Source organism: Nylanderia fulva, unplaced genomic scaffold (genome assembly GCF_048542155.1).
Source record: "Nylanderia fulva isolate GAGA-0341 unplaced genomic scaffold, ASM4854215v1 Scaffold594, whole genome shotgun sequence".
NCBI classification, from domain to species: domain Eukaryota; kingdom Metazoa; phylum Arthropoda; class Insecta; order Hymenoptera; family Formicidae; genus Nylanderia; species Nylanderia fulva.
The window spans coordinates 13,956-39,417 of record NW_028190692.1 but is presented as its reverse complement, the minus strand read 5'-3'; the positions used below and the strand labels follow the sequence as shown (position 1 = coordinate 39,417).

Here is a 25,462-nt window from a genome sequence, read left to right as displayed (position 1 = left end):
CAGTGAGTGAGTGAGTGAGAATGAGAGAGAGTGTGTGTGTGTGTGCGTGTGTGTGTGAGAAAGAGAGAGAGAGAGAGAGAGAGAGAGAGAGAGAGAGAGAGAGAGAGAGAGAGTTAGCCAACATAACCCCGCACGCTGCCGATATGGCGGAGCGCCACTATCGCCATCTGTTGTAAAACGTGCGAGATGGACAAAATTACCACTACATGCATCTTGCATGTGTTGTGTACGTGTGATATATGTGTGCGCATGTGTTGTATACGTGTGAATACGTGTAGCACGATACTACTATGTATGCGTGGTCGTTGATGATGACAATAATGATGACGGGGACGTTTCTTAATAGAAATTTTTCATATTTCGACTTTGCATTTATATATCTCTGCTTACAAATCACGTAGAGCAGAAATAAAGACACTTTTATTATATAATTCGAACTCAATCTATCGATTAAGTCTAGTATAAACTCGATTGCTTTAGCCATTATTGAGGATTCGAAATATTATAAAGACTCAAATGTCCGACTCGCGTTAAGATACACGGTGTCTCCGCTACGCCCTTAACTGGTCGCGAGACACTACCGTGTCTCTTGATTCAAAGCCATGATTGATTTTATTTGTTCGTCCGATAATCCAATAGGAAAGGTTATTCATTACTTCTGGCGACTGGAATATCAACGTAGAAGTATCCAGCACATGCATTGTATGATTTGGATAAAAGATGCTCCAGTATTAAGAAAATCGCCGGATGAAGAAGTTGCTACGTTTATTAAAAAATACGTAACGTGTGAAATTCCAGATGAAAATGTTTCGCCACGTTGTACGATACGGTAATAAGTGATCAGAATCATAAACATAACTCGTATTGCATGCGTACGAAAAAAACGGAAACTAATATATACAGAAAGTGGCGGTTCGATTTTCCTCGGCCAGTTACTGAGAATTTCGTTTTAAGAGACGTTATCACTTCGATAGTCGGTAGAAAAAATTTACGCAGTAAGAGCAGATTGTACGATCTTCCTTGCAAGGAGTCGGAAGGTTTATAAATGATTATAATCCGTCTATCAAATTAGCCTGAGAGGGAAATATGGACATACAATTTATTAGAGAAAAATCAGAGTTTTTAAACTCATATTTAACAAAATACACGACAAAGTCGGAAAAATGCAATACAGACTTTGAAGTGATAGATTCGAATAAGTCCTTGGCATCGAAACTGTGGAATTTTGCAATGCGTTCATTAAATAACAGAGAATGCGGTGCTTTAGAAGCTGCGGATACACTATTAGGGAATCCCTTGTACGGTATAGATAATGATACCGTGGTCAAATGGATCGATGTTAATGAGGTGAGAAATAGAAAAGTTAAAACATTTAATGAAATTAAAGCTCTCGATGAAAATTCTACGAATATTTACTGTTCGTCACTCATCGATGATTACTATCCAAATAGACCTCAGGAATTAGAATCATTGAATTTGTACGATTTTGCCAGATTCTGGGAAATTACGATGCCAAATAATGACGAAGTCAAGTGTTACAAACTGGCATCGGGTTTATTTTTAAAAAAACAAAAAAAGGGTTATTTAATTAACCATTATCGATTTAATATAAAAACTGAGCCCGAAAAATACTTTTACTCGCTTCTTCTTCTGTTCAAACCATGGAGAGATTTGAGTGAACTCAAAGGTACATTCGAGACTTACACGGATGCCTTTAAGAATTCAGAGTCTGTTTTAACGAAGGCAATGAAATATCACGAAAGGCTCGAAGAAATACAGAAAGCTTTTGAGAACGTTGCTGAATTAATCGAGAAGCGCGAAAATGATCTGAAAATAGCAGACAGAGACAAATCCGATGACGATGAAATGGATTGTAATCCGATAGAAGCTGACGACGCGATGAAAGATCTGGAAGATTTTGGTAAGATTGACGACCCGATTGATTTATCGCAAATGATGTCGCAATTGAACAAAGACCAGAAAAGAGTCTTTGATGGAGTATGCCAAGTTTTACAAGATAAGAATCAGATTCTGCGACTGTACGTAAGTGGCGAGGGTGGTACAGGGAAAAGTTTTCTAATTGAAACGATTAAACATTGGATCAGAATAAATTTGGAAAAAACGACTGCCATATCTGCTCCCACGGGTATCGCAGCATTCAATATCGATGGCTTGACAATCCATAGAATGTTTCAACTACCGGTTAGTCATGAATCTACACCAAAATATACGCAATTGTCAGACATGGTCTTGAAAACTTTGAGAGACAAATTAAAGAATGTCGAATTATTTATAATCGAAGAAATCACATGTAACAATGCAATGATGGATTTAGGAACGACTGTATTCAGTGATGGTCAAGCCTATGTAGGTTTGTCACGAGTAAGTAAATTGGAAGGCCTACATTTGATAAATTTCAATCCAGCATCAGTTAAAGCAAACTCGAGAGCCATTGTAGAATATAATCGACTGAGATCTATATTCAAATCTGAACTGCCACAAATCAATCCGTCCGAGAAAAAGGTTGTGAAAATGTACGATCGTCGATGGGATATCCCTAATATCATTGATGATATGCAGAATTATGATTGTGAGGAACCAGAAAGTATAGTTACGTGGAAAATATATGGCCTTTGCAATAACGATGCTGTTTCGTGTTACGCTAATGTAATATTACAATGTGCGTTTTATTGCGTACGTATTAGGTAACAAATACTAAAAAATAAAACATCGAATGCATTGATTGATGCTATCTGCGCGTATGGTGAACATAAATATTGCAACATTCAAGCGGTTAGAAAATCTGTCGGAAAACGCTTCGAAGAACGAACACAACAAGATGTTTTGGAATTTTTTACGGCTCTAATGTCGACGTATTCCGACATCAATGATGTATTAAAACTCGAATTAAAGCACGTAACATGTTGCTCGAATGTCAAATGTAATTACAATGTAACTAAGCTGGAAAGCAGTAGTTTGTTAATATTACCTATACATTCGACATTAAAAAGGAAAAAAGGTGTCACTCTACAAAGTTTGATTAATGTAGAATTTTCTAAATGGGAAACGATAAACGGCAATTGTAACAAATGTTAGGGCACCGTGTTGAAAAAGAAAACCGTAATCGAATCAACTTTATCCGTCGTAGTAATACAGCTCAATTTATATACTTTTGTAAACGGTGCTTCTAAAAAAATTATCAACAATCGGATTACCGCCGTGCCGACGAGTAATATCACGATTAATACTCGTAAAAAAAAGTACAAGCTAATAAGCGCTATATCTCACGAAGGTGAAGAAATGAATCGTGGTCACTACACGTGTATGTTGAGAGCTGACACAAAATCGGAATGGTATTACTCTAATGATATGGAAGTGTTCAAAAAAAAATGGCCCAAAGGAGCACAAGGGGCATACATATTGTTCTTAGAACAGATTAAATAATGGCGCTGTATAAAGGCTGCCGTAAACGCTACATTAAAACATCAACTGTTCTAGCGCTGTATAAAAGTTGCCGTAAGCGCCAAAATAAAATATCGGCTGCTCTGGCGCTTTATAAAAGCTGCTGTAAGCGCTGCATTAAAACGAGTGCAATAGGTTTCTAATTTGACCTAGGCCTCATGACATTTCAAAAAGTATCATCAAGAAAAAAATTATTAGACAAATATGTATGTCGTGTTAAAATCGGAGAGACGAAGAAAAATATATGGTTGCGTTCTCACGAGAATGGGCGATGGAGGGGCCCATTCTTTATTTTCAATATTCATACAAGCATATAAATTCATTTTTAATACCTAATCAAAACATCACATACCAATGCTCAAGCTCGTATGACAATAAAAACAATGATAAATTATTAAATTAAGGCCATGTGTAACGAGCAATACGATATTATTTTATTATTGAGAAGAAAATTCTTAATTTGAAATAATAATTATACAAACGTTTCGAGCTCTACTTGCTCCTCTTCAGTGCGCAAAAAAATAGTGATAATAAATACCAATAATAAATAAATACATAAAATTCTAATAAAAAATCCGCAATACATAGTCAATATAAGTTATATAGTTGAGTCATAGTTAAAACGCAAAATATATTTACAATGAATTGAGACCATTAAAATAGTTCAACAAAGTAAGAACCCAATTAGAAGCAGAATGATTCGTCCGGTTATTCATAAAATATATTAGAATTATTAATAAAAACTTGGAGTGACACTTATACATTACTCCAAATGAACCACTTATCGTTATTTGACGAAAGTCCCTCGATCTGGCAATGATTATGTTCATCCTCTCCAAATTATTTGATATTTGTTAACTGAATTTAAAGAATTTATTCAATTGTAAAATAGGATTCCACTAATGTGTATGTGAAAAAAGATTAAAAATTATAAATTAAACTAACTACTAAAATATTGAACCTTTATGCTTACAAATTGTTCCGAATAACTTGAGATGACGATGCTTCTAATTGTTGTTGGCCTTATTGTTAGTACTTGACTGTTGTCTAGTCTTTTAAAAAGTCGAATAAATAGGTGTCAGATCTCATAAAATAAACATTTACATAAGTCTAAAAATTCGATATTTCTTCTAGAATGTCGAAATACGCGTTGTTAAGCAATTCGGTGTCTGTGTTATTATTTATACCATGCCTTTGTTCCTTGATGTGTATCATTTCCGAGATAAGTCTTTTATAATAATTAGATTCAATATCAAGTATTTTAACGTTATCCCAATCAAAAGCATGTTTTTTATCTATAATATGTTCAGAGACCACAGAATGCTTGGAGGAATCAAATTTAATATTATTCATATGCTCTTTTAGTCTAGTGCGTAATTTTCTTTTGGTTTGCCCAACATACGAAGCTTCACAATCCTTACAATTAATTTTGTAGACAACATTATTATTATTGTTATGCACGTTTTTGTCCTTGTGGACTTTAATTAATTTGTTAAGATTATTTAGACAACGGTATCCTACTCTGAAATCTGATTTTTTTATTGTCGATGCTATTGTCTCAGAAATGTTATTAATGTATGGAATGACGAAAAATTTTTTCTTTCTATTATCTTCTGCAATTTCTTTTTTTCTATTGTTGTTAAACTGACCATTGTTTAAAACTCTTATTCTCTTATTTATTTCTTTAAAGATTAAATGAATAGGGTAACCGTTGTCCAATAATATTTTAATACACAGTTCTAAATTTTTCTTATGATATATGGGATGAGATAATAACAATGCCCTATTAATAAGATTATAAATTACTCCTATTTTATGGCACATAGGGTGACTCGATAAAAAAGATAGTACTCTGCCTGAACATGTCTTTTTTGAAACCAATCTAAGTGTATGATGTTGTCTATTATTTTAATGTTTAAATCTAGAAAATTTATGCTTCTATTAATTTCGTATTCAATCGTAAATTGTAGTCGTTGATTGTAACTATTAAACTTATTCAATATGCTATCAATTTTATTCTTTGGTGCCACCATAATAATGCCGTCTACATATCTATAATATATTCCAATACCGATGTCCAATTCATTAATTATTGATTCTTCAAGATCTTGCATAACAATATTAGCAATTATTGGCGATAACGGGGAACCCATAGGTGTGCCATAAACTTGCTTGTATACAATGTCATTGAATGTGAAGTATGTTGACGACAATATAAATTTAACCATGGAAATGAATTCATTTTTTGGAATTAATGTATGTGTATTGATATAATTCCATCTATTGCTCACACTTTCTATTGCAAGATCTATCGGAATGTTATTGAATAGTAAAACCACGTCTAATGATATTAGAATATCTTCCGCACCAATTTTTTTACCCGCTAGCTTGCTGTAAAGTTCAAAACTATTATTTACATTACTTTTTCCCGTAGGAATACTATTTGAAATGATTTTATGTAAAAATGTGGCTATCGAGTAAAGCGAATCTATCTATAAGCGAGGCTATCGAATAAAATATTTTCTGCATTACATAAATAAAAATAATTACATACATACATACATACATGTATGTAATTATTTTTATTTATGTAATGTTAAAAATATTTTTTATTATATACGTGTGCATGTATGAAAAAATGCAATGTAGAAAAGAGAGAAGAGACAGAGACAAAAACACAGAGATGTGTGAGTGTGTGTGTGTGTGTGTGTGTGTGTGTGTGTGTGTGTGTAAATATACATACACAGAGTGTACATAAAAGACCGGATATATACATACTCATCATCATCCTCGCGTCCGCTGGCAGCGAGGTCATCATTATTCTCGCGTCCGCTGGCAGCGGCGCCGTCGCCGTTCTCGCGTCCGCTAGCAGCGGCGTCGTCGCCGTCCTCGCATCTGCTGGCAGCGGCGCCGTCGCCGTCCTCGCATTCGCTGGCAGCGGCGCCGTCGCCGTCCTCGCGTCCGCTGGCAGCGGCGCCATCGCTGTCCTTGCCGAGTATTTTATAAAAACTGCAATTAATTTCTATATTTGCTATTTATTTTTCTTTCATAATTAAACAGAATTTATATTTTTTTAAATGGTAATGATGAAAGTGCACTTTCAAATGATGAAAACAAATTCAAACTTACAAAATATAAATAATTTTTTGTGCAATCATATTAAACTTTATCTGGTGTTCCTTGAATTCTTGTCGCAAATATTCTGGTCTACTCGTTCTACATAATCAAATAATTTTTCGAAAGGAATATTTGTTCCTATAGTATTTCCTACCATAATAATAGCATAAATAGTGGACATATCTGTTAGTAGTATAGTGGCAGGTATGGCCTGTCAAAACAAACCCCCACCACAAGCCTCTCTGGCGCCGTGGGCGTGGCTTGTCTTTCCCCCATCACCAGCGTCTGGTTTTTCGACTACGAGTGTTGGGGGAAAAAAATGGCGACTGGCCCCGAAAGTTTGGAATGAGAATTTTTTTTATTTTCTGATTTTCTCTGGATTTGAACCCGGAACCTCCGCGTTTCCGAGCAGGGTCCTCGTATGCTGAGCTAAACGAGATCTTACTAGTCTAAGGATTTGATGAGACATTTAAGCTAAAGTTGCGTAGAGTACGGTATGGAGGTTCGGGTATACGTATGGCAAGAATAGCTCGTCGAATGAAATGGCCGATATTGGGCGGGATGGGGTAAAAACAGTTTGACCAAGAAAAGCGTCATACGGTCGAACGGGGATCGGTGACAGGTAGTGGCTGACGATGCCGTAGGGTAATAAAAAAAATAAAAAAAAAAAGAACACGCAAATATTTGTTCAGGCAAGCATTCTGACTCGTGTCACGATAAAAAAAATACATTATCGTAGATTAGAAAGAATGCTTATTGTTGAAAAGATGGCAGATAAAATTTTATTTAAAAATAACGCGCGGCTTAATAAAGGTGAACAGGAACATGCACGTTGAGAAAATTTCTGGAAAGAGGAAGTGAAAGAAAATCGAACAGTGGTTTTAAAAGTACAAATATGGTTTATATTTAAAATATTTTTACAGAACAAAATTATTCACAAACATTTCAAGAAAATATTCGTCGAATAATTATTAAATTTACGTTTTGTTATGATTGCATGTACAATTTGTTCGAAATAAAGTGAAATTATTTCTAAAAATGTTATCTCAAAGTATACATCGAGAAATATTAAATCTTTCAGCTGGGTGCGTACATTACGTTCTATTTCCTTACTGTTACCTCTGATCGTGAGTTTCACGATACTGTTATTGATTCTACCGTTGACAGGAAGATTTAACTGTATTTCGTTAATTAAATATCGAGCACATTTGTTGACATTAATTGAAATAAAATTTAGGCGATTTAAATTAGCGTTCACACAATCAACTATATTTCTATACCTTGAAAAGTCGTTTTCTGCATGACTATCGCAATGTTGTAAGTTTTACGTTTCTTCGCCTTCGGTCCGTTTGCGTTTGCATCCTCCGCAGTTTCGGAAGAAAGATCTTCTTGCTCGTTTTCACGATACGTTATTAGTATAGCTCTAGCACCATATGCGGTAGTGAAATTTATAATTATCTTGTTAAAGATGATCGAGCTCAAATTAATTTTATCACTGTTTAAGTAGTGCGACATTGTATCCATGTTTTCTTGAAATTTTTGCCACGATTTCATGTCGAAGCAAATCCCTGCAGCTCCGTGAGATGTTAATTTAACAGCAGGCAGAAAATCCAGTTCGACGTTGTCTTCTGTCATAAGACCCACTTGAATTTTCGTCGTGTAGGATGAATTTAAACCGTATGTTGTTGACAGCAACATGCGCGGTTGTTGCTCGATTTTCTTAAGATTGTTCATGGTAGTTGCCACCGCGTAGAAAATCAAAGATTTAATAATCAAAGACGCGATAAATCGAAAAATAGAGAACTTTTTACTAACTAACTATCTTTTTACTAACAAACTTGAAAGTTCGAGCGATGAAAGACGAGTGAGCGAAGATTTTCAAGAAAATTTATAAGAAGGAAGATAAATAGAAAAGTGGTAGGAGAGAAAATGCATGCGTAGTATAATCAAAATTATGTGGCGGGGAATTTTTTAAACAATATAAACGATATAATTTTTAATGTGGAAGGGAAATTTTTAAACAATATAAATGATATAATTTTTAAATCTGACTACGAAAAAATATAAAATCCTATCGCATCAAAAAAGATACCTGAAAATTCCTCATCTTGATTTCCATAAACTTTTTGTAGCTAAGTAAAATCCGCCCTAGATTAAATATTTTCTGTATCTAAGTAAATATTACCATGTATATAAATATATATATGTATATATATATATATATATATATATATATATAATTTTATCTTCATATATATATACAGGGTGTTTGGTAACAGGTGGGCCAAAATGTAAGGAGTGATTCTACATGATAAAATAAGACAAAAATCAAGAATGACAAAATTGCGTTCGAGACTTTGTTTATTAATTATAAATATTTTACATTTTGCAAAATATACATCAACTGTTACGATGTAAGTTTTTGTATACTTATGCGTCACAGTGTATTTTGACGGCGACTCTACCGATGTACCTTACGCACGCAAAATATCGGAAAATTGCCGTGCGTCAGGCGCCCTTAATGCGAAGTTTTAAAATATTTATAATTAATAAACAAAGTCTCGGACGCAATTTTGTCATTCTTGATTTTCGTCTTATTTTATCATGTAGAACCACTCCTTACATTTTGGCCCACCTGTTGCCGAACACCCTGTATATATAATTTTTTGCACAATTATAAATATAGATTTTCAAATGTGCCTACACTGCCCGTAGCATTAGAATGATATCCACGTACAAAAAAGCCCAAGATTTTATTTTTGCAATCTATTTTATGAATAAAATAATTATTCATCAAACTAATAAGAATAATTTTTTTAAATTGATCAATATATTGGTTCAATTTATCGCGTCATCAAAGGGGAAGGAAAAGAAAATCTCCGATTATGTTTATTTCTTATCAATCAGATATTCGATCAAATGATAAATTGTCGATACTATCTTCGATTGAATTTGCTCGATTCCGAAGTCAAAGTTCACAACTTGAATTTTTATCAACATTTATAATGTAAAATTGTAAAATATAACTAATTTTCTTATCGTGCAAAGTCAATCAAAGATTAGATTGACAATTACAAAACAAAAGCATATGATTTTTCGAATATTTTTAATTATGATTGACAAATAAACGTAATCGGAGATTTTCCTTCTTTCCTCTTCGATGACGATAAATTAAACCAATACACAGATCAATTTAAAAATATTCTTATTACATATTCTTGTTATAATTTTATTAGTTTCATGAATAAATTATTTTATTCAAAAAAATTGCAAAATTATAAGTCCTGGGCCCTGTTCAGGGATTATCAACCTGGTGCTGTCGGCAATGCTGAATATATATATATATATATATATATATATATATATATATATATATAATATACACATACCTATTGATTTATTTAGCAATATGTTTATCTATTGAACTATCTATCATCTATCGATCAACCTATCTATCTATCTATCTATCTATCGATCGATCTATCTATCTCTTCTCTCTTTTCTACATTGCATTCTTTTATATATGTACACGTATATAATAATTTTTCAAAAATATTGTACATTACAAAGTAAAAGTAATTAAATTTATAATCTAATAATATATAAAAATCTTTTATGAATATAATGATTACAAAGTTTTAGTAGATAATTTTTTGTAATAAATAAATGATTTATATGATATATTCTTATCTAACTACTGCTCTGTTTTGATAATAATAGCATTATTATGTATTCAATCTCTAAAATACTTTTATATAAATCATTTATTACAAAGAATTATTTACTTTATAATCAATTATAATTATTATAGATAGGCCTGTTTATACACATACACACACTTTACACACACTATATATGTGTATGTATATTACACCGGGCCTATCTATAATAATTATAATTGATTTAGTAACGACATAATTCGTTGTACTAATGAGTATATATAAAAGTATTTTAGAGATTGAATTACATAATAATGCTATTTATTATCAAAAACCGAGCAGTATTTAGATAAGAATTAAATCCTATTTATTTATTACAAAATTTATCTACTAAACTTTGTAATTATTTATATCATAAAGATTTTTATATATTATTAGATTCTAAATTTTAATTATTTTCTACTTTTGTAATTGTACAGATCTTTTTAAAAATTATATCTACGTGTACCTATATAAAAGGAATGCAATGTAGGAAAGAGGAGAAGAGACAGAATAAATCAATCGATAGATAGATAGATAGCTAGGGTTGATCGATAGACTGATAGATATGTTCGATAGATAGGACAGACTGCTAACTAAATCAATAGTAGATATGCTGTATCTATTCTAATATATATTATTTATATTATATATATATATCTATATATACAGAGTGTCCCAAAAGGATCGGAACACCTGAAAAATCTCGAAAAGTATACGTTTTACAGAAAAAGATTCAGACAAAAGTTATAAAAATCTATTATTGATCTCTATCAGTTTGACCTGGACGGCGTTACCAAGGTCAGAATAGGTCACCTTGAATTTTTTAGATGAAATCCTATAATTTTTATTCCATATTCTTGTAGCTTATCTGGAGAGCTTTCCCAAAACACTAATAAAAATATTTTTTATGGAGTACCCTTTGATTTATACAGGCTAACAATTTTTTGACATAAAATATAAAATATCTTTGTAAAATATCCATTTTTCGGTTAATCATATCTTTTTTGCACGGAATAATGAGACCAATGAATTGGTGTAAAAAAACACAGTTGCTTATAAAAAAAGATGCTGCGCATAAAATTTTACTTTCAATTATTGTTTTTTTTAAAAAATTTTTTTTTCTTATTTTTTTCGAAAAAAAAATACGTATGATTATCAAAAATGGAATATTTTTAAAAGTTTATTTTTTTAGGTAAAAAAAATTGTTAGCTTCAAAACCTTTAAACCCCCAAAGAGCATTTTTTTAAAAAATCATTTTTTTAGTTTTTTTTGGAAACCCTTCGAGATAAGAAAAAAAAATTTTGGTAAAAAAAGATAATTTTTAAATCTAAAAAATTTAAGGAAACCCTTATTTCCCCCCTTTTGTAACACCCCCCAAAAGGGTTTCAAACCCCCCGATCAATAAGTGTTTTTTTTTAACTTTTTTTTAAAATTTTTTTTTTTTTTAAAAAACCCGTATTTTTTTCGGATTTTCATTTTTCCGATTTTTGGATTCTGTTATATATAAATATAATATATATATGTTTTTTGGTTGGTGTATATATAAAATTTTATAATTTTATAGATTTATTTTCTTATTCAATATTTATGGGGGGTTTTTTTTAAAAAAATTTTTTTTCTTATATAATATTTTCAAAAGTAAAAATTTTAAAAAATTTTAAAGCAGTTTCCCCCCTTTTTTAAAAGTTGTTAGTAGTAGAAAAAATTATAGTAATAATAAGTAGTAGTTACAATAGAAAAATAGAAAAAAAAAAGGGGGTTTATAAAGTTGCAAAAAAAAAACCCCAAAAAAAAAGAAAAATTTTTCTTCCCCCGAACGATTTGCATTGCGCGTTCGGGTTTTTAAAAAAAAAATTTTTATTCAGAGATTTTTATTGTTGTTTTTTTTTTTAAAAAAAATTTTTCTTCTCCCAAAAAAAAAATTTTGATGGGCGTTCTGGTTAAAAAAAAAAGTTTTTTATATCGAGAGGGTTTATTCGTCTGTTAGTTGTTTAAAAAATTTTCTTCGGGAACGAATTGCATTTTGCGTTCGGGTTTTTAAAAAAAAAAATTTTTTTTTATCAGGGGGGGGGTTTATTCTTTTGTTATTTTTTTTTTTAAAAAAAATTTCTCCCGAATTTTTTGGGCATGTGCGTTCTGGAAGAATTTTCCCCCAGATTTTTTTATTCGAAAAATGTTCTTTAAAAAAAAGATGGGTTTTTAAAAAACCTCGCTTAGTTAAAAAAAAAAATATTTATATTAAAAATTTATTTTTATAATATAGTTTGAATAAGATATAGATTAAAAAAACAAGGACTGCATTTATTTTTAAAAAAAAATCTTTTGATAATTATAAAAAAAATGATACATTTAATTTTTTTAAAAAATATTTTAACTTTTTTTTTTTTTGCAGGGGGACGGATGCTAAAGAAAAAAGAAAAAGAGGAAAATAAATGGGGGTTTTATAGAACATTTAAGGATATTAAAAAAAAAACCATCGATAATCAAAAAAGGGGCAGAATTGTTTTTGGGGGATAAAATGGTTTTAAAATTTAGTACCAATCGTTACCCGCGATCCCTTTCCCCGGGGTCAAATTAAAAAACAGAAAAGGGAAAGTAAAAATGTCAAAAATTTGCGAAGAAACCAATTTTTTTTGTTACCCCAAAAAGCCTCTGGTTTTTAAAAAAAAATACCCCGGAAAGCTTTTCCTCAAGGGCGTCGCATGCCCCGGGCTTTCCCCATATTGGAATGAATTTCCCCGAGTTATTAAATTTTAAACATAGGGAAAAAAAAAAAGAGTAAAAAATTTTTAATTTTAATTTTGGGAAAATCTTAAAAACAAAAACCCCAAAGGCCCCCAAAGGGGAAAAATGGACTCTAGGAAAGCACACAAAAAAATACTAGCATGAACCCCTCGTTTTCAAAAACGGGGGAATTGAATTTTGATAAATGATTCTAAAGTTGGACCCCCAAAAAATGAAATTTCCCCCAAACCCCCAAATTTTTTGAAACAAAATATTTGAAAAAAAAAATTGAACTTGCAAAAAGGGGGATTTTTTTATCGAGAAGGCCCTCTGGATTTTAAATGGGGCCCCGGAACGCTCCCCCAAAGGGGCCGGGGCGAAAATTTTCGACTTTTCTCAGGGAGGGGAAAAAACCCCCGAGAGTTTTTAAAAATATAAAAAGGGAAAAAAGAGTTGAAAAATTTTAAAAAAAAATTTGGGAAAATCATAAAAAAAAAACCCAAAAAATTTTAAAAAGGACGCTTTTTTTTTTAAAAAACCCAAAAGGGGAAAACCCCGAACCCGGGGTTCGGGTTTTAAAAACCCAAAAACCCCAAAATTTAAAAAAGGTTTTTGGCTGCGGCAATGAAATATTACAGTGGGAATGGGCCAGCCAAATTTTTAAAGGGTGTGGGCAGCTAAAAATATTAATGTATTCCGATAAAAGTTATAATAAAAAACGGGGGTATGTTGGGGGGGCGATTTTGGGGAAAAAAAAAAGCCAGGGGGAAAAAAGGGGAAAAAGGGGGGCCCAAACAAAAAAAAACGGGGTTCGAAAGGAACGTGTTATAAACGGTATTCCGAAAACCCAATTTTTAAAGCTGGTTTTTGGGGAAAATAAAAGTCGAGGGCCCCCCCTTTTCCGATTCTCTTTCCGGGGGGTTTGGGACTTTAATTGGTTCCCAAAAACGAAAAAAATTTTTTTTTTTTTGGTTTTTTCCCCAATAAATATGCACAAAAATCGTTTTTTTTTTTTTAGGGGAAAAAAAAGGAATCAAAACCCAAAAAAACCTTTTAAAAAATATAGAAATTTCGATCGTAACGAAAAAACCCACAGTATAAAAAAGGGGACCCCTTTTAAAAAGGGGTTTTAAAAAATACCCCGGAAATGCGGTTTAAAATTTTTTAAAAACCCGTTTTTCCCTGGCGATAGCGGGGGTCTATCAGGTCGTCATGATAGGGGAAAACCCTTGGGGGGAAAAAAAGGGGACCGGGGAAAAAAAAAAGGGGAAAGAAAAAATAAATTTTTGTGAAAACTATGAAAAGTGCGGGGTTTTTGGGGGGGGGCAATCACCCAAAAAAAAGCATAGAAAGCGGGGTTTTTGGGCCCCTACGAAATGTTGAAAAGGGGAAAAAAATTAGAACATACGAACAAAAAATGATAAACCCCAAATTGTTTTACGAAATAAAAAAAAAAAAAACCTCACCAGATAAAGCTAGAGAATTACAAAAAGAATATTAAAATCTAGTCAATATTTGGTGAAAAAAAAATTTTTGTAAGAAACGCCCCCCGTATGTGACCTGATGAAACAAAAAAAAAATTTGTCCCCTTCTAAAAAATTTAAAGATCTTTACAAAAAGAGTAGAAAAGGGGGGATAAAATTTTTTAAACGCTTATTCCCCGGTTGTTTTAAAATACACCAAAAATTTTCCCGTGAGTGTTCAATTCGCTAATCTGAAAAAAAAATTTCTGGAAAAAAGGGGGTTTTAATTTTTTGTAAACCGAGGCTTTTTTCAATGCTAGAGTTGCGGAGGCATTTTTTCAAAAATAATCAAAAAAAAAGGGTTTTTGGGAAAATTTTCAAAAAAGGGCCCCTGGATAAAAATGTTCCTCCAAATGTCGGGGGTTCTGGAAAAGGACGAAAAAAATTTAAAATTGAAAAAACTAGAAAATCTGGGAAAAAATTTATAAACCCCAAAAAAAAATTTTTTAAAAAAAAAAGCAGGACCGTTTTTCTTTAAAGGGGGCCCCCCAAACAAAAAAAACCTGACTTTTACCCGAGGTTTTTGAACAACTTTTAAAAAATTATTTGGAAATTTTTTTAAAAAAAGGAAAAAAAGGGACAAATAAAAAGTAATACAATAAAGAAAAAGGGGGATTCAGATTTGGGGGATTCACTGAGACAGGAACTTTTAAAAAATTTGCGTGGCTGATTTTTAAAAAAAAGGGTTTTTTTTTGATATACAATTTTTTTTTTATAAGGCCCAAAACCCCCTAGGGGCAAAAAGTTAAAATAAACATATTTTAAAAACCCCCAAACCCAAATTGAAGCCATTTTTTTTGGGGCCCTTAAAATTTTATAACCATAAAATTTAATAAATTTTTTTTTCATTTTAAAAAAGCACGCATTTTTTTTTTTTTAAAAAAAAAAAAAACACTTTCCAGAGAGCTCTCCCAAAAAAATAAAATAAATTTTTTTTATTTTTTTAAATACAAACGTCAATAACTATGCTCATTCCCGAACTTTTTAAAAAAAATTAAAACGATTTTTTCATTTTTTTAGTCACTTTTTTTATTTATAAATATTTTGTTTTGTGTACTTGTTTTTTTTGAAAAAAAAAATTAATATTAATCTATTGGGGTTTTTTTGCATTTTTTTATCATTATAAGGGGTTTAAAAAAATTTCCCCAAAAATTTATGTAGTGAATTTTACTGTTTATAAAAATTTTTCTCTTAATTTTTTTTTAAAAAAAAAGGGGGAAAATTTTTAAAAAAATTTGATAAAAAAAAAAACCCCAAAATTTTAAAAAAAAAAAAAAAATTTAAAGCTTGCAATCTTTATAAAATGTTACTTTTTGGGGGCGGGGGAAAATTTGGATTAAATTTTTTAAAAAAACCCCCAATTTTTAAAATGTTGGTGCCCCCCGGGTGAGGGACAAGGGTCGCGCCAAATTTTTATAAGGATCCGGGGGGGAGGGGCTTATTGGGTTTATGAAATAAATGCACTTCACTTTATTAAAAAAAATTTTTTTTAAAAAAAAACCCTTTGGGGGTTTTTTTTTTTCCCCCAAAAATTTCACTTGTGCGGATATTTTGGTTTTTTTGGGCCCTGTTTAACTATAAAATTCGCGTATCGCGCGGGGCTGCGAGAAAATTAAAATCGCACGCGGCTAGCGAGTCGTTTTAAAACCCACGCGCGAAAGCGTCTTGGGGAAAAAAACTTTCCGGGTGAGCGGGTGCGTTTCGGTTTGTTTTTTATATTCACTTTTTGGGATTTTTTTCGATGGAAGGGGTGCTTTTGGGGGCAGGCCCCCCCGGTTTAAGGGGCCCAAAAAAGTGCAAGCGAAGCAGATTCAAAGTTTTTGGGGGTTTCCCCTTTGGGGGTTTAGCAATTTCGGTTCCGCGTATATCTCGCATGTATGCGTTTTTTCGCGGTCCCTGTCCGTCGTCAAACGGAAAGGGAAAACGGGGTAAAATTTTTTTTTAAAAGGGGATCTTTAGGGAATTTAAAAAAAAAAAAAAAAAATTTTTCTTTTTGGGCTTCTCACTTTTTCAAAAAATCTACGACAATTTTTTTAATTTTTGGGAAAGGGGGGAGTTTTTAAAAAAGTCCCCGTTTAAAACATTTTTTTTTTGTTTTTAAATTTTTTATTATGCATTATCGCGAAAACAAGTAAAAAAAAGGGGTTTTTTTTTTTTAATTTTTTTTAATTCGTTAAAAATTATCGAATTCAAAAAAAAAGATAAAAAAATGAAGTCGCCCGTGATGAGTAAAACCCCTACAAAATTATCCCATTTGCAAAAAAATGTACACAAGGGGGCCCAATTTTTGGGTGCTGTGAAAAATTTTTTTCAGGGTGTTCAAAAAGCAAAAAAATTCAAAATTTCAAGCGCCCAATGAATCAGAAAAACCCCCCGTAAAAAAATTTTCCCCCCTTTTAAAAAAAAAATCACGAGCGCCCCCAAAAAGGGTGCTTTTTCATAATTTTTAGTGAAAAAGTTAGAATTAGTGTGAAGGTTTTAAAAAAAAGTGCAAAGGAAAATTTTCCAAAAAAATTTTTTGCGCTAAAAATTTTTAAACCCCCTGACAAAAAAATTTTTCCCCCTTTAAAAAAAAAGTTTTTAAACGGGCCCCAAAAAGGCTGCTGGACATCCCGATGAAAAACATCATAAAAAAAAACCCAAAAATTTTTAAAAAAATTTTTTGTGTCAATGAAAATATAAAAATAAAGGCAAAGGGACTACTCTGTCGTATTTTTTTCAAGGTTTTCCCCCAAAGAGCATCAAGAGGGGGTAAGTTTTTTGGGGGAAAAAACCACAAGATAAATTCGATGGAAGATAAAATGTTTTGGGAAAAAAACAATGTGATGAATTTTTTTTATTTTTGGAAAAAAAAAGTCGAAAAAAAAACGCCCCGGTTAGCGATCGGAGTTCGGAAAACGCTGTTTGCCCAAAATTTCTGTTTTGGAAAATTTGAAGAATACTTTTCGCGAAAGGGTTTTTTTCACGCAGGTGCCGGGGAAAAAAAAAAACAGGGTCATATTTTGGGAAATGTTACAGGAACGGGGGGAGCGCCGCAAAGTTTATTTTTTTCTCAAAAAAAAATACAATCACAAAAAAAAAAAAAAAAATCGAAAGTATAAAAAAAGGGTAGCGAAAAAAATCGAAACAATAGCAAAAAATTTCCGTGGGGCGCTAGTGTATCCTTTCCGGGAAATACAAACGATATTTCGTAACCTTGAAAACAAAATTTGAAATATTTCATGAACGGAAACATATTTTTCAAAAGATGACATATCAATCGAAAGCGCGATTTATAACCTTACTATAACTATTTTTTACTGTTGTATATAAGATCATTCATACATTGATGTTAATTGCAAAAATCGCAAGCAAATCGATCAATATTACATTCAAGAATTTTTTTAAATACTTGACTGTTAATTGTGCATAAAATGTAAGCTCCTTATATTTAAAACAATGTATAATATTTTTAAAAAGTAACTGAAAAGTAACGACTCGGTTACTTTTAGAGTAACTGTAACGAGTTATTTTTAAAAATCGGTAACTGTAACTGTAACTAGTTATTTTTTCAATGAAATAACTGTAACTAGTTACTTTTACAAAGTAACTTTCCCAACCCGGATGTATACATATATTAATTAATGTATATGGAGCATTTCAAAGTGTTTAATTGATCAATCAAAATATAAATGAATAAAAATTTCTTTATTCTGATACATGTTTTAAAGCATTTGCAATGTTTTCCTGATCGCAATCAAAGTTTCGAGATAGATGTTTAAAGCGCATTATTTTCATTATGAATTTTTTTATAAAAAAGGGTCAAATATAATTTCATGATTCTTTAATTTCGACTTATTTTGACTTCATCATTTCACTCTTCCAAAGATAGGATGCGACTTCTGTGTGTGATATATTCTGTATATACACATTTCGTTACTAATCATCATTTTTAAGGACGTTTCGTAGTCAAAGGGCTATAATACAAAAACAGCGCTAAGTATTTTTTGTACATTACATTTTTTTTACTTTTATTTTTACTTTTATTTTTTAATTTAAATTAAAAATTTTTATTTAACTTTAAATTTTTTTTAATTTCCTAAATTTAATTCTTTGTGCCTTATATTACCTTTTTTGAATATACGTTTAAATATATTTGAATTAAATAATTATTTAGAGATAAATAATTTATTTTTTATAAGTGATAAATATAAGGCCAACTTATCGAGCTGAATATTCGAGATGTTCAGTCAACTACCATTTATTACATGTATAAATTATAAAACTACAGTCATTATATTAAAACTAACGCAAATTACAATCATTCTATAAACGTTTCGACCGCACGCGGTCTTCTTCAGTATAATTATTGAAATATAAATTCTTACAATTCACATAATATCGAAATTTAATTATAGTTATTCAGAATCAAGAGTTTTTGAGCAATTAACGCGTGTTTCAATCCGTCCTGTCCAACAATGTTCGCCTCGATATGATCCCTGATTTTGTTCAGATCTCGGATAGTTTCATCGTTAATATGCGAGAAATTAACCCGTTCCGTAGGCGCTGCGATTTAATAAAAAATTACCGATCAACGCATGTCCAAATTATAATATGTATCCCCTACAATTGGTAGTATGCTTACCTATCATCGTTCTTCTTGATAATTTTGCTACTTATTAACAGTTATTAAGGATGACACATAACAAACCAACAATACAGAAAGACAGCTCATTTTAAACTCTACTTGATCGGAGAGCGTGCGTGTTTATATATGATCTAATATCTATGTTTTACTCGTTAATGTCCTATTTGTCCTATTATTATTTCTTGTTCGCTAATATATCCAAAATATCAAAATACGACTCGCTAAGTAACTCAGTATCTTTGTTTAAATTTAGTCCATTTTTTTGTTCCTTGATATGTAGCATCTCAGAAATGAGTCTTTTATAATAATTATTTTCGTTGTCCATGATCTTAACATTGTCCCAATTAAAAGTATGATGTTCATTTATTATGTGTTCAGAAATTACTGAATGTTTCGTTGAGTCCAACCTAATATTATTTTTATGTTCTTTTATTCGCGTCTGCAATTGCCTCTTTGTTTGGCCTACATAAGATGCATTACAATTATTGCAACTGATCTTATAAACCACATTCGAATTGCATGGATGTTTAGTTTTATCTTTCTGCGCTTTAATAATATTATCCAGTTTGTTGAGACATCTATACCCTACCATACAATTTTTATTTTTTACCGAGGAAACAATCATTTCTGAGATCCCATCTATATACGGAATGACAAAGAATTTTTTATTGACCGAGTCATTTCTTATACTTTTTGTTCTTTCTATGTTGGCCTGTCTCTCTATAATGCTCCCCTTAGATATGATGTGTTCTATCCGATGATTAATTTTGTTAAAAATCAGATCAAGAGGGTAACCATTGCTTCTGAGTATATTAATAATTAACTCCAAATTTTTATTAAAAAATAGTGGATGTGATAGCAATAGACATCTGTCTACAAGGTTATATATTATTCCTATTTTGTGGCATAGTGGGTGGTTTGAATAAAATGATAACGTCCTTCCTGAGAAGGTTTCTTTTTGATACCAGTCTATATATATTTTGTTATTAATAATTTTAAGTGATAAATCTAAGAAATTCAAGCTATGGTTAACCTCTTGTTCGACCGTGAATTTAAGTCTTTCATGATAGTTGTTAAAATTATTCACAATCTGAGTCATATTAGTCATAGAGGTGGCCACTATTATGTCATCCACATAACGAAAATAAAACAAACATTCCAAATTCAACGCTTTGAGAACTGTATCCTCAAGATCTTGCATAACCAGGTCTGCAATAATTGGTGATAACGGTGACCCCATAGGGGTCCCAAACGTCTGTTTATAAATTATGTCATCAAATGTAAAATATGTAGAAGTCAATATGAATTTTATACCCCCCAAAAATTCGTTTTTCGGTATTTTAGTATTTATTCCCACGGGGGTAAAAATATGGAATGCTGAACAAACTTCCTTAGGGGGACAAACGAAATGGAAAGCGGTACAAACGGGTACAAACGATTAGGAAGCAGCACCCGTTTACAGATTTTGAATATCTTTAAAATTGACAAAGTTAGCTCTTACCCCTATTTTAAAAATTCGGTACTTTCACCCCCGTGGGGGTACAAACGAAATGGAAAGCGGTACAAACGGGTACAAACGATTAGGAAGCAGCACCCGTTTGCAGATTTCGAATATCTTTAGAAATAGCAAAGTTACCCCTTTCGCGAATATTAAATACCCCGTATTTCCACCGCCTTAGGGGTACAAACGAAATGGAAAGCGGTACAAACGGGTACAAACGATTAGGAAGCAGCACCCGTTTACAGATTTCGAATATCTTTAAAAATAGCAAAGTTACCCCTTTCGCGAATATTAAATACCCCGTATTTCCACCCCCTTAGGGGTACAAACGAAATGGAAAGCGGTACAAACGGGTACAAACGATTATTAAGCAGCACCCGTTTGCAGAATTCGAATATCTTTAAAAATAGCAAAGTTACCCCTTTCGCGAATATTAAATACCCCGTATTTCCACCCCCTTAGGGGTACAAACGAAATGGAAAGCGGTACAAACGGGTACAAACGATTTGGAAGCAGCACCCGTTTGCAGAATTCGAATATCTTTAAAATTGACAAAGTTACCCCTTTCGCGAATATTAAATACTCCGTATTTCCACCCCCTTAGGGGTACAAACAAAATGGAAAGCGGTACAAACGGGTACAAACGATTAGGAAGCAGCACCCGTTTACAGATTTCGAATATCTTTAAAAATAGAAAAGTTACTCCTTTTGCAAATATTAAATACCCCGTATTTCCACCCCCTTAGGGGTACAAACAAAATGGAAAGCGGTACAAACGGGTACAAACGATTAGGAAGCAGCGCCCGTTTACAGATTTCGAATATCTTTAAAAATAGCAAAGTTACCTCTTTCGCAAACATTAAATACCCCGTATTTCCACCCCCTTAGGGGTACAAACGAAATGGAAAGCGGTACAAACGGGTACAAACAATTAGGTAGCAGCACCCGTTTGCGGAATTCGAATATCTTTAAAATTGACAAAGTTAGCTCTTACCCCTATTTTAAAAATTCGGTACTTTCACCCCCGTGGGGGTACAAACGAAATGGAAAGCGGTACAAACAGGTACAAACGATTAGGAAGCAGCACCCGTTTACAGATTTAAAATATCTTTAAAAATAGAAAAGTTACCCCTTTTGCGAATATTAAATACCCCGTATTTCCTCCCCCTTAGGGGTACAAACGAAATGGAAAGCAGTACAAGCGGGTACAAACGATTAGGAAGCAGCACCCGTTTGCAGAATTCGAATATCTTTAAAATTGACAAAGTTACCCCTTTTGCGAATATTAAATACCCCGTATTTCCACCCCCTTAGGGGTACAAACGAAATGGAAAGCGGTACAAACGGGTACAAACGATACTGTATCGAATGGCACCACGAAAATTACGATATCTCAAAGTGGGGTGCTGGTGATTTTTCAACCCTTAATAACTTGCAACCCTTAGGGGTACAAACAAAATAAAAATCGGTACAAACGGGTACAAACGAAGTACAATCGAATGCGTACCTGAAATATCCATTTACTTTAAGTCGGGTGCCAGGTTCACATAGCTCTCAACTAAGCTATTCAGACCCTTCGATTTTATACCTTTCTCTGCTTATACTTTAAATGATGCCTATTCACCGGCGTGTATACTACCAAGACTTAAAATTTTTAAGTTTTGGTAGTATACACGCCGGCTCTGTAATATATTAAATATAAATCTAAAAGCGCAAGAAAGGAGTACAGAGCCATACGCGAATGTTGCTGCGTACATTTCCAACGAAACTAAGTTTTCGTTGGAAATAAATCGTGCACAAGGCACGTATTATTCTCGGTGTATTACCAAGACTTAAAATTTTTAAGTTTTGGTAACTCTTCGATTTTATACCTTTCTCTGCTTATACTCTAAATGATGCCTATTCGCCGGCGTGTATACTACCAAGACTTAAAATTTTTAAGTTTACTTAAAACTTAAAAATTTTAAGTCTTGGTAATACACCGAGAATAATACGTGCCTTGTGCACGATTTATTTCCAACGAAAACTTAGTTTCGTTGGAAATGTACGCAGCAACATTCGCGTATGGCTCTGTACTCCTTTCTTGCGCTTTTAGATTTATATTTAATATATTACAGAGCCGTAATTTAATCTTAATTGTTAATTATTGCAAACCCATGTAGAATTCTATAAAAAATTAATCATTGCAAACCCATGTAGAATTCTATGCAAAATAAATCATTGTAAACCTATGTAGAGAATTATATGAAAAATTATTCATTGTAAATTCATGTAGAATCTTACTACAAAAGTAATGACATAAAAAAATTGCACCAAGTGAAAGTAGAAACTTGTACCAGTAAAAAATTAAAATTGCAAACATATATAGAGTCGTACAATGAACTAGTAAAAATTTAAAATTGCGCAAATAAATAAAAATTTTTACAAAAAATTAAAATTTAAAAACTTATGCAAATTTATAATTAATAAAAAATTTAAAAAAATAAAATTTTAGTTAAAAAACTTGGCGCACTGCTAAATAATATATTCTAATGATATTAAAATTTAATTATTTGTTACTTTAAAACTTATTGCAATTAAAATATATTTTAATATATAATGATAAAATTAATGAAGCCGCCAGTGATGAGTAAAACCATACAAATTTATTGAACTTTCGACCTAACTGGCCAGTACAATTTAATTACAGAGAACTCACTTTTTCTGGCAGATATCTAAATTTCCTTTTTAACCACCCCCTTCAGTACAAAATCAACACGATTAGAAGTTTAGTCGACAGTCCTTTATTACTCTCAAATAAATGCTTTCACACTGATAACATCAGAATTATTACGGATATTTTGGTCAACAATTGCTTCCCGAAACCTTTCATTGAACTACATATTGAAAAGAAAATGAAAACTCTAAAACACCGTAGAGAATATTTGATAATTAATGACAATGGATGTAAAAAGTTTAATACGAGATCATTGTTATCGATATAAAATACCTTATATATAAAACTTGAGCGAAAATCTGAGTATTGTGTTAAAAAAAATGTGGCCTCGACATTGTTTATACTATCCCGAAAAAAATAAATAGATTAATCAAGAGAGGTAAAGATAAGATCAACCATATGAAAAAAACTGACGTTGTGTATCTGATAGAATGTAACGATTGCAATGCAACATATACAGGACAAACAAAAAGACAATTAGCTACACGCGTGAACGAACATTGTAGAAATATTAAACAACATCATGGGGTAAAAACATTTTGACCAAGAAAAGCGTCATGCGGTCGACCGGGGATCGGTGGCAGGTAGTAACTGACAATGCCGTAGGGTAATAAAAAAAGAACACGCAAATATTTGTACTGGCGAGCATTCCGACTCGTGTCACGATAAAAAATAATGCATCATCGTAAATTAGAAAGAATGCTTATTGTTGAAAAGATGTCGGATAAAATTTTATTTTAAAATAACTCGCTGCTTAATGAAGGTAAACAGAAACATGGATGTTGAGGAAATTTCTGGAAAGAGGAAGTGAAAGAAAATTGAACAATGGTTTTAAAAGTACAAATATGATTTATATTTAAAATATTTTTACAGAATAAAATTATTCACAAACATTTCAAGAAAATATTCGTCGAATAATTATTAAAATTTACGTTTTGATATAATTGTATGTACAATTTGTTCGAAATAAAGTGAAATTATTTCTAAAAATGTTATCTCAAAGTATACATCGAGAAATGTTAAATCTTTCAGTTGGGTACGTACATTACGTTCTATTTCCTTACTGTTACCTCTGATCGTGAGTTTCACGATACTGTTATTAATGCTACCGTTGACAGGAAGATTTAACTGTATTTCGTTAATTAAATATCGAGCACATTCGTTGACATTAGTTGAAATAAAATTTAGACGATTTAAATTAGCGTTCACACAATCAACTATATTTTCTACACCTTGAAAAGTCGTTCTCTGCATGACTATCGCAATGTTGTAAGTTTTACGTTTCTTCGCCTTCGGTCCGTTTTCGTTCGTATCCTCCACAGTCTCGGAAGAAAGATCTTCTTGCTCGTTTTCACGATATGTTATTAGTATGGCTCTAGCACCATATGCGGTAGTAAAATTTACAATTATCTTGTTAAAGATGATCGAGCTCAAATTAATTTTATCACCGTTTAAGTAGCTCGACATCGTTTTCATGTTTTCTTGAAATTTTTGCCACGATTCCATGTCGAAGCAAATCCCTACAGCTCCGTGAGATGTTAATTTAACAACAGGCAGAAAATCCAGTTCGACGTTGTCTTCCGTCATAAGACCCACTTGAATTTTCTTCGTGTAGTAGGATGAATTCAATCCGTATGTTGTTGACAGCAGCATACGTGGTTGTTGCTCGATTTTCTTAAGATTGTTCATGGTAGTTGCTACCGCGTAGAAATCAAAGATATAATAATCAAAGACACGGAAAAATCGAAAAATCGAGAACTTTTTACTAACAAACTTTTTTACTAACGAACTTGAAAGTCCGGACGATGAAAGACGAGTGAGCGAAGATTTTCAAGAAAAATTATAAGAAGGAAAATAAAATAGAAAAGTGGTAGGGAGAAAATGTATGCGTAGATAAATAAAAATTATGAGGAAGGGATTTTTTAAACAATATAAATAATATAATTTTTAATGTAGAAGGGGAATTTTTTAAACAATAAAGCGATAGGAAGAAAATGCATGCGTAGTATAATAAAAATTATGTGGGAGGGGAATTTTTTAAACAATATAAACGATATAATTATTAATGTGGAAGGGAAATTTTTTAAACAA

The 25,462-nt window shown here is 31.9% G+C and overlaps 1 protein-coding gene across 1 annotated transcript; it reads right to left on the bottom strand.

Annotated features, from left to right (window-relative positions):
• Positions 1-24,286: 24,286 nt before the first annotated feature.
• LOC146720878 (uncharacterized) lies at positions 24,287-25,060 on the bottom strand. The gene has a single exon (XM_085487673.1). It carries the CDS (start codon positions 25,058-25,060, stop codon positions 24,293-24,295), a length of 768 nt encoding a protein of 255 aa, XP_085343799.1. The 3' UTR covers positions 24,287-24,292.
• Positions 25,061-25,462: the final 402 nt, after the last annotated feature.

What these genes read in the sequence shown, in the direction of transcription:
- LOC146720878 (XM_085487673.1), bottom strand. Translation starts at nt 25,060, where the DNA reads ATGAACAATCTTAAGAAAATCGAGCAACAACCACGTATGCTGCTGTCA.